At 30.0% G+C, this 12553-nt stretch overlaps 1 protein-coding gene across 1 annotated transcript; it reads right to left on the bottom strand.

Moving 5' to 3' along the window:
- Positions 1 to 7525: 7525 nt before the first annotated feature.
- Positions 7526 to 12523, bottom strand: LOC114940937 (fatty acid synthase-like; the record flags this gene model as incomplete). Its single annotated transcript, XM_085486568.1, has 9 exons — positions 12468 to 12523; positions 11964 to 12136; positions 11279 to 11529; positions 10855 to 11086; positions 10305 to 10723; positions 8241 to 8534; positions 7916 to 8123; positions 7673 to 7833; positions 7526 to 7579 (listed from the first exon to the last, which is right to left on the bottom strand). Coding segments are annotated over exons 2-9 (1782 nt in total), but the record flags the coding sequence as incomplete, so codon positions are not given.
- Between the last annotated feature and the right edge of the window lie 30 nt (positions 12524 to 12553).

Here is a 12553-nt window from a genome sequence, read left to right as displayed (position 1 = left end):
TTTTTAGATATTAATGGAATATTGCTGGAACATTCTAGACACATTTTAGAAAAATATAGAAAACCTTCTGAATGTTCTATAAATATTTGAAGAATATTCTTGGAACATTCTATTAATATTGTGGAAAACAATAAAGTTTCTACAATATTAATAGAATGTTCCAAGAATATTCTTCAAATATTTATAGAACAATCAGAAGGTTTTCTATATTTTTCTAAAATGTGTATAGAATGTTCCAGCAATATTTCATTAATATCTAAAAATATATTCTATTTATATTCTGAATATTCATGTTTATCGGAATGTTTGTAGAATACTATCAAAATATTCATAGTAAATTTTAGAAAATTTTTCAAAATGTTTATAGCACATACTATAAATATTTTACAAATATTTGCAGAATGTTCTACGAATATTCTAAATATTCCACATTTATCAGAATATTTATAAAACATTCCACGCATTTTCCAAATGTACTACATTTATTAGAATATTTCGGGAATATTATATACACATTCCGAATTGACAAAATTCCATGAAATATTCATAGAACTTCTATAGAATATTCTGAATGACCCATGGAATATTAGGATACTTATTCAATGTTTATAGCACATTCACAGATAATTCTGTGCTGTATATATGCTGTATATAGAAATCAACATTAATATATAAAAATATTTAGAAGTAAATATAATTGTTTCAATGGAGTATCTATACACAGGCAAATATAATATATCTATACAGGCGAAAAAATGTCATTGGTCATTCGTAAAAATTTTCTGAAAGTTTTTCAATATTTAAGAAATTTTCTTTAAAGTTTTTATGCTTTATGAGAATAATTATTAATTATTAATATATCTTTTTTACTTCACTTTTAACTTTTCAAAATAAGTTGAATGGATATCAATCAGTTGAAATAGTTAAATGATATTATTTGTGCCCACCACCCAATAAGCACAAGTACATCCTATGTACGTACAACGGATGTCCGATCCGGACATTGTGTACATCCATCGGATGTCCAGATTACCTGCAGCGGACGTACAAGGGACGTCCATTGTACGTCCGTTTGCAACTGGTCTGGACGTCCATAAGTCGTCCATTATTGGTCATTTATGGATTTTAAATGGATAAATTATGTATCTAACGGACGAATTTTGGATCTCATATAAACTAATTATGGATCTAATGGACGAATTTTGGATCTTTTATGAATAAATTTTAAATCTTTAATAAACATATTTTGGTTCTTTATTATACATGTATATCATTGAAAATGACATTTAAAATTCATAAAGAAGAAATTTATAAACAATAATAAATTTGACATGCAAAATTAATTCATTTTTATACTAATCATAAAATATTGCAGAATATTTCTTATTTTCGCATTTTATTTATCCGAATTTTTATTTGTTCAATTTTTTCAATTAATTCAATATCTAAATTTTTTGTGTTGGGATAGTATCAGAAAGGTTAAACTGATCAGAATAATTATAACATATTTAACTGTAATAGCCACTTTTTGCATGCGCTTTATAATTCTCTTAACTAAATTTAATAGCGAGATGAACAGCGAATCTTGCGTCGCATAGCGGCAAATGAAGGAACTATTACAAGATAATATTGCATAGTATATTTTGCAATGTCTCCAATAAAATATTAAATTTATAATCAAAGTGATAAATATAAGGCCAACTTATCGAGCTGAATATTCGAGATGTTCAGTCAACTACCATTTATTACATGTATAAATTATAAAACTACAGTCATTATATTAAAACTAACGCAAATTACAATCATTCTATAAACGTTTCGACCGCACGCGGTCTTCTTCAGTATAATTATTGAAATATAAATTCTTACAATTCACATAATATCGAAATTTAATTATAGTTATTCAGAATCAAGAGTTTTTGAGCAATTAACGCGTGTTTCAATCCGTCCTGTCCAACAATGTTCGCCTCGATATGATCCCTGATTTTGTTCAGATCTCGGATAGTTTCATCGTTAATATGCGAGAAATTAACCCGTTCCGTAGGCGCTGCGATTAATAAAAAATTACCGATCAACGTATGTCCAAATTATAATATGTATCCCCTACAACTGGTAGTATGCTTACCTATCATCGTTCTTCTTGACAATTTTGCTACTTATTAACAGTTATTAAGGATGACACATAACAAACCAACAATACAGAAAGACAGCTCATTTTAAACTCTACTTGATCGGAGAGCGTGCGTGTTTATATATGATCTAATATCTATGTTTTACTCGTTAATGTCCTATTTGTCCTATTATTATTTCTTGTTCGCTAATATATCCAAAATATCAAAATACGACTCGCTAAGTAACTCAGTATCTTTGTTTAAATTTAGTCCATTTTTTTGTTCCTTGATATGTAGCATCTCAGAAATGAGTCTTTTATAATAATTATTTTCGTTGTCCATGATCTTAACATTGTCCCAATTAAAAGTATGATGTTCATTTATTATGTGTTCAGAAATTACTGAATGTTTCGTTGAGTCCAATCTAATATTATTTTTATGTTCTTTCATTCGCGTCTACAATTGCCTCTTTGTTTGGCCTACATAAGATGCATTACAATTATTGCAACTGATCTTATAAACCACATTCGAATTGCATGGATGTTTAGTTTTATCTTTCTGCGCTTTAATAATATTATCCAGTTTGTTGAGACATCTATACCCTACCATACAATTTTTATTTTTTACCGAGGAAACAATCATTTCTGAGATCCCATCTCCCTGCATAGACAGGTAGAGTCATTACAAAATAGGATTTTTCATCTCACCAGCGGGTTATTTAATCGTTTACCTGTACTCGCGTGGAATAGAATTTTCGAACATCATAACATTGCTTTTAAAAATTGCCACAACAGATTGGTTACTGCACACGAAAAGAAATTCAATTGGCTTAAGTGAAAACAACACTATAAGTATATCAACAGCATCAAACCTATAGATATACATTGTTCTTTACATTTTGAAACTTCACAACCGACGAAAATATCACAAAATTCTCTCAGGGCAATCACTAATGATGCCAAGGAGATCAATATACACATAGAAGCCAATAAATTTCTCAATGATACAATTAACCCTTTGGAAAATACTAATAAAAAATGGTTTGTTAATCTTTCCAACACAGACATTCCGCCTAACGTTTCTAATCTGTTGCAAATGGGTGATAAATTCTGTCTTCCGAATATTAGTAAAAAAACAGCGATACATGAATTCATCAAGGACATAGAGAGTAATAGCAAACGAAATAATATTAATAATCTCACAACGATCAGAAATATCGCGGTTCCAAAATTTGCACAACTTCTGAACACGAAGGATAAAAATGACGTAAGTCAACAAAAATTACTTGGTGCACACAGAGATTTAATAAAATTTTGTAAAGACAATCCGAATGTTCTATTCACACGCGCGGACAAGGGTAATGCTACGGTGGCAATGGAAAGATCTCATTATATTAACAAAATGGAAAACGTTTTAAAAGATGTCAACACTTACACTATTGTTAAAAAAAATCCGTGCAAAAAAATAGAGAACGATTTGAATGATTTGTTGAAGAGATGGCTTAAGGAAGATTATATTTCAAAAAACGAATATTATAAATTACGTTGTAGTGATTCTCTCCTTCCAAAAGCGTATGGATTACCTAAAATCCATAAGGAAAACTATCCAGTTAGAATCATAGTTTCATCGGTTGATACAGCTCTATACTCGCTGGCTTCGTTTTTACAAAACACCTTACGAACTAGCCTACCCAAAGCGAAAAGTCATATTAATAATAGTTTTGATTTGTACAGCATATTGTCTGGTAAAAAGATTGATGAGAATGATAGGATGTTTTCCTTGGATGTGGTGTCTTTGTTTACGAACGTTCCTCTGGATCTTGCGATTGACGGTATTAACGATAGATGGGATTACATTGGAATAAATACTAAAATACCGAAAAACGAATTTTTGGGGGGTATAAAATTCATATTGACTTCTACATATTTTACATTTGATGACATAATTTATAAACAGACGTTTGGGACCCCTATGGGGTCACCGTTATCACCAATTATTGCAGACCTGGTTATGCAAGATCTTGAGGATACAGTTCTCAAAGCGTTGAATTTGGAATGTTTGTTTTATTTTCGTTATGTGGATGACATAATAGTGGCCACCTCTATGACTAATATGACTCAGATTGTGAATAATTTTAACAACTATCATGAAAGACTTAAATTCACGGTCGAACAAGAGGTTAACCATAGCTTGAATTTCTTAGATTTATCACTTAAAATTATTAATAACAAAATATATATAGACTGGTATCAAAAAGAAACCTTCTCAGGAAGGACGTTATCATTTTATTCAAACCACCCATTATGCCACAAAATTGGAATAATATATAACCTTGTAGACAGATGTCTATTGCTATCACATCCACTATTTTTTAATAAAAATTTGGAGTTAATTATTAATATACTCAGAAGCAATGGTTACCCTCTTGATCTGATTTTTAACAAAATTAATCATCGGATAGAACACATCATATCTAAGGGGAGCATTATAGAGAGACAGGCCAACATAGAAAGAACAAAAAGTATAGGAAATGACTCGGTCAATAAAAAATTCTTTGTCATTCCGTATATAGATGGGATCTCAGAAATGATTGTTTCCTCGGTAAAAAATAAAAATTGTATGGTAGGGTATAGATGTCTCAACAAACTGGATAATATTATTAAAGCGCAGAAAGATAAAACTAAACATCCATGCAATTCGAATGTGGTTTATAAGATCAGTTGCAATAATTGTAATGCATCTTATGTAGGCCAAACAAAGAGGCAATTGCAGACGCGAATGAAAGAACATAAAAATAATATTAGATTGGACTCAACAAAACATTCAGTAATTTCTGAACACATAATAAATGAACATCATACTTTTATAAATTTAACATATATAAGATAGGCAATACTTTTAATCATACTTTTAATTGGGACAATGTTAAGATCATGGACAACGAAAATAATTATTATAAAAGACTCATTTCTGAGATGCTACATATCAAGGAACAAAAAAATGGACTAAATTTAAACAAAGATACTGAGTTACTTAGCGAGTCGTATTTTGATATTTTGGATATATTAGCGAACAAGAAATAATAATAGGACAAATAGGACATTAACGAGTAAAACATAGATATTAGATCATATATAAACACGCACGCTCTCCGATCAAGTAGAGTTTAAAATGAGCTGTCTTTCTGTATTGTTGGTTTGTTATGTGTCATCCTTAATAACTGTTAATAAGTAGCAAAATTGTCAAGAAGAACGATGATAGGTAAGCATACTACCAGTTGTAGGGGATACATATTATAATTTGGACATACGTTGATCGGTAATTTTTTATTAATCGCAGCGCCTACGGAACGGGTTAATTTCTCGCATATTAACGATGAAACTATCCGAGATCTGAACAAAATCAGGGATCATATCGAGGCGAACATTGTTGGACAGGACGGATTGAAACACGCGTTAATTGCTCAAAAACTCTTGATTCTGAATAACTATAATTAAATTTCGATATTATGTGAATTGTAAGAATTTATATTTCAATAATTATACTGAAGAAGACCGCGTGCGGTCGAAACGTTTATAGAATGATTGTAATTTGCGTTAGTTTTAATATAATGACTGTAGTTTTATAATTTATACATGTAATAAATGGTAGTTGACTGAACATCTCGAATATTCAGCTCGATAAGTTGGCCTTATATTTATCACTTTGTTTTCAATATACGAGCGACAATTGTATTAATTTATTTTTAAATTTATAATATTTGCACAATGTTGCTTCAATATTTATTATGATACAATGAAATAAAATATTTATGCAATATTTTAGCAATATTTCGTGCTGTAAGAGAATTTGATGGACATCCTGTGGACGTCCAAATATTAGTCACTGATGGATGTCCGAAATCGGATGTACAATGGACGTTCATTTCATGTCCATGGACGTACATACGTAAAATGGATATAAAATGTACGTCCATAGGACGTCTTGTGCTATCTGGGCAAATTTTCTGCGCACATATATTGCTAGTTAATTGTTTTTACTGTTGCGCATGTGCGACTCAGTCTCGCGCGCATTCTGTCCAGCCATCGCGCCCATCGCGTGTCGCGTGTGCATCAAGAATCAAGAGCCGTACGTATATTGTTCAGTGAGCAAGTCTGAATGTGTTTCTGTCCCGTTTTGTTCTGATTTCCTCTTTGGGAGGCTAAGACTGCATAGGAATCTGCTACCACACCACTGTTTTGGTCAATATAAACAGGCTTTGAGCTTGCCAGTGTTAATAATCTCGAAGGAAGAAGGAAGGAAAGTATGTATAATCGTTCGTAAAAAATCTATTATCTACATTAATTTTATGAGTACCAAGTAATTTTTAGAAATATGGTTTATTGTAGATAATTTCATTTAGATATAAATTATAGATTTAAATTTATTTCTAAATATAAATTCGTAAGACCTATAATTTAAGAGGTTATACACAAGTCACAGCACGTGTTTATTATATTATCAGTATATGGAAATAGAAAGTATAATTATAAAATACTATGGATATAAATTCATAAAAAAATAATTTGATAAGTTTGATTAGGTTATAAATTGCAGTACGTTTAATTATTGTGTTAATTTTGCAGCATTGAAGTTCCAGACTAACGGAATTGCAACATCGTATATACAATTTGCTACTTGCGTTGGAAGCCGCAGTTGTATATTTGTCCCAATCCTTGCAAAAATATTTAACATTGTCTTTCTGATTGCATTGTAGTAATGTGATACTGGATGCATCAAACAGTTCCTTCATAGCATTCTGAAGAATTTCATTTGGTGCGATTTCGAGGGTTATCACATTTTTGGGAATCAATCGCGTAATTGCTTTGAAAAATACGGGATTTAGAAGATTATTTGTAAAATATTCAGCGCAGGATATTTCATTCCTGCGAAACAAACTTTGCCACATCTGATTATGCGTCATGGTATCTGGTATTATTCGGTTTAGATAAGACAGAATCGTGTCTTTCACAGATGCCATATGACGACTATGAAGAGGAATATTGCTGCAGTTAATTTCTTTAGCAAAGATATTGTTAATCTAAAAAAGTATAATTGCTGATTCAATGTAATTGCTCATCTTACTTCTGATATTAAAACTAAAATATTTAATTAAAAGGAAATACAAACTTGTAACTTTGTTATAAATGCTTTTACTGATTTGTTTGACCCACTTATAAAGCAAGTATTTTGACTATTACAGCAGATTACATCAATGTCTGGTGGACATATAGTTTTTGCATTCTCATAACTAATACCAATATCCGCTATGGCTTCTTGAATTAATTTTGTTTCACTCAACACCAATCCTATATAATACGAGGATAGAAGCACTTGTTCCATTGTAAAATTACCAGTTACGTATCCGCAACAGAGACAACATAATCTGGCATTATATTTACAGACTTTAAGAGATCTATTAATCCGATCTAAAGTGAATTATTTTTTTATTATAATTTTAAATAAATTATATAATTTGCACATAATAATTCACACGATAATAATAATGATGAATTCATTACCTGCATTACAGTAACGCCAACCAACGAGTTCAATATATTATTAAAGACTGCTTCGTCTTTGCTTGTTAATACATCAATGACACGCATTCCACGTGTTTTTAAAATCGTATCGCACTTTTCTACAGTTTTATGAAATGCCGGAAATTGCAGTAACGCTTGACCTATCAATGTATAACATAAAATAATTTAATTGTAAGTTACTGTTCTTCTGATACATACATATGTACAAAGTAAGATGCGTACCCATTCCAGGCCATTGCGAGCCTAATCCAGAAAACACGAAACAAATCGGCTTTTTTTTACCTGAATAATATTGTATTTCTTTTATCGTTTTAATCGATGCTTTAGATTCGATAATTGCATACCCTCTGTAAGGATGACTCTTCATGTCGTCAGAAAAGAGATCATGCAGCAGTCGAATATATTCAACGTCTATCGGTTGATTCTCGATCTAATGTAGAAATATATTTGTTTATTTTAATATAAAATATTTGGTCTATTTTATTTAAATTGTATAAATATGCTTTTATCGGAAATATGATATTTTATCGACAGAAGGTTTGCATACTTCATTTAATAATGATTCAACTGCTTCTTCAGTACGACCAGATATAATGACGAGTCGCGGCAAATCGTCATTTGGCGTTCCTCGATTAACTTTTTCCTTCTGATTTGATCGTAATAAAATATGGCAATTAGCTCCACCGAAACCAAAGGAATTAACACCCACGAAACCAGGCTTCCATGGTGTCGGATTATTCACTACGCGTATACTTCCTTCATCAAAAGCTTTAACACCTTTTCGTGCTTGTGTAAAATTCATATTTGGTGGAATTATGCTGGTATTTATCGCAATTACAACCTTTTGAAAAATAATTTTATCATGCAGAAATTTCTTTACTTTTTATTAAGTTATTATTTTTCGATAGAATTTATGAGCCACAAGTGAAAAGAAAACAAAAACAGTATTACAATTAACATAAATTTAATATTCGCTCGTGTAATGTTAAAACAATTAATATAGACAAAGAGGCCAACATAACAAGGCACTCGGTAATTTCGGAACACATAGTAAAAGAACACCATAATGTTGATTAGAATAATATAAAGATTTTGGACAAAGAAAGTAATTATCATAAGAGCCTTGTCTCTGAGATGTTACATATCGAAGAGCAAAAAAATGGCCTTAATTTTAACAAAGATACCGAGCTGCTCAATGAGGCTTATTTTGATGTTTTAAATATGTTCACCAACAAACGATAAATTACTAAAAAGACAAACAAGACATCAACATTTTTTACATAATAACTTAATATATATAAACACTCTTAGCTTGTTGACTTGATACAGTTGGAAATGAGATATCTTACCGAACTAACAGTTCAAAAGTTTTTTAAATTTAAAAAAAAACGTGAAATCAGTGCAAAGAGATTTAAAAAGTAAGCCGAACAATTACGTAAGATTTTATAAATTGTGACCGATTATTAATTGACTTAATTGTACACGGACCATACCGTTATTAACCATTTCTCGCAAAAAACCGAAGAAACTTCACGGGAAGCATTTTATAGCTTAAGAGCGATCTCTACACAAAAAGATTCATGGACGAAACATCAGACATGACACATTGTAACACGTTTGTGATGTGACATATTTTTAACAATATTAATTCAATAAGATATTAATGTATTAGTAATAACAATTAAGATATGACTTGATATTTTTATGTAACACTGAAGAAGACTGTCTGCAGTCGAAACGTTTAAATTTTTTATGTATGATTCTGTAAATTTACGGTTTGTCGGATTCGATTGATATTTTTTCGTTTTAACAATGCTTGTATAATATATTAAATAAAAATAAATTGATACAAAGTTTCGCTCGTATATTGAAAAACAAAAAGTGATAAATGCAAGGCCAACTTATCGAGCTGAATATTCGAGTTGTTCAATCAAATAACATTTATTTCATGTATAAATTATAAAGCTACAATTATTTAATATTAAAACTAACGCAAAAATACAGTCATTCTAAAATAAACGTTTTAACCGCACGCGGTCTTCTTCAGTATATTATTAAAATATAAAATTATAAAAAAATTCATATAATGTCAAAAATTAATTTTAGTTCTTCAGAGTCGAGAGTTTATAAGCAGTTAATGCGTGTTTCAATCCATCATGTGTAGGACAAATGTCGAACCAATGTTCGCCTCGATATGATCTTTGATTTTATTCAGATCTCGAAAAGTTTCGTCGTTAATAAGAGAGAAATTAAAACGTTCCGTAGGCGCTAACATCGTCCTTCTTGACAATTTTAACCACGTCTTAAAAAAGTTATTGAAGATGACACACGACAAAACCAACAATTTATAAAAAGACAGCTCATTTTAAACTCATTAATATTAAATAAATTTTATTAATATTAAATAAATTTTAGATTCTAACATCCTATTTAATGCTCGTTCTGTTAGCCTCTTTGACTTATATTGATTATTAAAAACAATATTAGCTTTAACTAAATTATTTTATGATTCTGTGTGCATATGATACTGTCAGTATGGATATATGACTTCAATAAATGAATATATAAATTATAAAAATTAATTATTGTGAATATTATCATTTACTATTACCTTAGCAATTTGACATATACCAGCAGCAGCCTCAGAGTGACCTAAATTTGATTTGACAGAACCAATTAACAGAGGAGTCTGTCTGCCCTTGCAGAAAACTCTCTCGAGTGCGTTGACTTCTTCCGGATCACCAACTCTGGTACCGGTACCATGAGCTTCCATATAAGTTAAGGAAGATGGAGATATACCGCATTCATCGTAAAACTCTTGAAATAAAACCGCTTGCATGTCGCTGGACGGAAAAGTAATGCCTTGTTCTTTGTATCCGTCACAATTCGACTTGGCATACACGACGGTAGCATAAATTCTCTTAGCTTTCTTTGCTTTTTGCAGGTATATTACACCTATTGTTTCACTACGCATATAACCGTTTGCATTTTCATCAAAAGGTTTACATATTCCGTTAGGTGCTAAAACTCCTAGAATTTAAACGGTTTTAAATCATAAGCATATAATAAAATATATTCAAATATATATTTTTCAATTGTTTTTACTTATTTTTTTATATCTTTTAATTTTTTAATGTATAAGTTTCAATAAGCAACAATACCAAGTCGTGAGAATGTTAAGGATATATTAGGATGTAAACAGAGATTTGCACCACCGACGATGGCAGCGTCACATTCCCCCAACCGCATACTAGTATAAGCATTTTCGAAAGCAGTCAGACTTGAACTGCAAGCGCTGTCAACTGTATAAGATGGTCCTGTTATACCTAACCAATGAGAAATTCGATTTGCCATGATAGATTTGCTACATCCGGTAATTGCGCAACCAGGTATCTAATGTATACAATATATATACAGATTATTTAAAAAATTCTTTTTTTCATAACACATGTTTTTATATAATAAAATTAATTTTCTACAATTTAATATATTAAAACATTATATATATAAAAATTGTTTAATGATTAATGCATAAACTCGAACTAGATTATTAACCGTATTATTTATTCATAATATTTTGTATACCTCACTTTTTTCATAAAACCATCTTCCCTCTGATTCGGAAAAACACACCCCTAGAAAAACTCCAGTTCTTGTCCCACATAAGTCTTTCGGATTTATTCCCGCATCGACAATAGCTTCGTATGTATGTTCTAATAACATCCTTCCCATAGGATCTATTAAAGTTATTTCGTCGAAGGAATAATTAAAATATTCTGCGTCAAATTTGTTGATAATATTAAGTTTTCCTGTGCGGTGAGGTATTTCTGGATGAACTGTAAATTTTAAATAATATAATGTAAATGTGTGTGTGAGAGATATTTTTACTTTGAGAAGATTTTGTATGATGTATAATTGTACATATAATATATAATTACGTCGATTAAGTATATAGGCGATCAATTAATAATAAATAATTAATATAAAGCATATATATAAGCTGTTTTTATAATAATATAAAATAATTATATGAAAAAGCAGCTAATTATATAACGAAATAATACACACACGCACACACAAGATATACATATAAAAGATAAACATATTAAATCATATTATTTTTACTGGAAAATATTTTATGTAATGTAGATGTGTAATGTCAATATATAAATAACAAATTTAGATCATTGAAATATAATTTTTTTAGAATATATGTTATACCATTTTCTCACATTATGTACACAAATTTGGTGGAATTAAATGTTATTACCTTGAGTCCATCGTCGATCATCATCCGATCCAAGATCTATTTTGTTAAGCAGATTATGCTGAAGATGTCTAATATTGTCAGAATTAGGAAATCTACCGGCAATACCAGAAATAACGATCTCGTCTTCTTCAACACCGGGAAGTTTAACTTTCTCATAATCCATCTTTTAAATGCTTTAAATCAGAATTACTAAGATGTAAAAAAATAAAAAATGTGACACAAATGTGAAGACGTAACATTTTTTTGATTACTGTTGACAATTTATTGATCTATTTTGTGTTTTTATTTTATTTATATATCCAAACAACATTACGTCTAAAATAACGGAACATAAGACGTTTTAAAGATATCTTATTGACATCTTAAAGAAATATTTTAATATAATGTCTAAAAGACATCTTAATGACATCTTTAAGACGTCTTATGTCCCAATTTTAGACATTTTAAATCTATTTCAAAAATTATAGAAAAATTACAAATTGCATATTACAGTTAACGTATTACCTTAATATTTCCGATTTAAACTCTGAAAAGTTTTTATTATTTTGCGATTAATTACGATTGAAATCTTGTAACATTATGAATTGTAT

The sequence above is a fragment of the Nylanderia fulva genome, unplaced genomic scaffold, assembly GCF_048542155.1.
Source record: "Nylanderia fulva isolate GAGA-0341 unplaced genomic scaffold, ASM4854215v1 Scaffold45, whole genome shotgun sequence".
Lineage (NCBI taxonomy): Eukaryota > Metazoa > Arthropoda > Insecta > Hymenoptera > Formicidae > Nylanderia > Nylanderia fulva.
The sequence above is the reverse complement of the archived record's forward strand: the minus strand, read 5'-3'. Positions and strand labels throughout refer to the sequence as shown.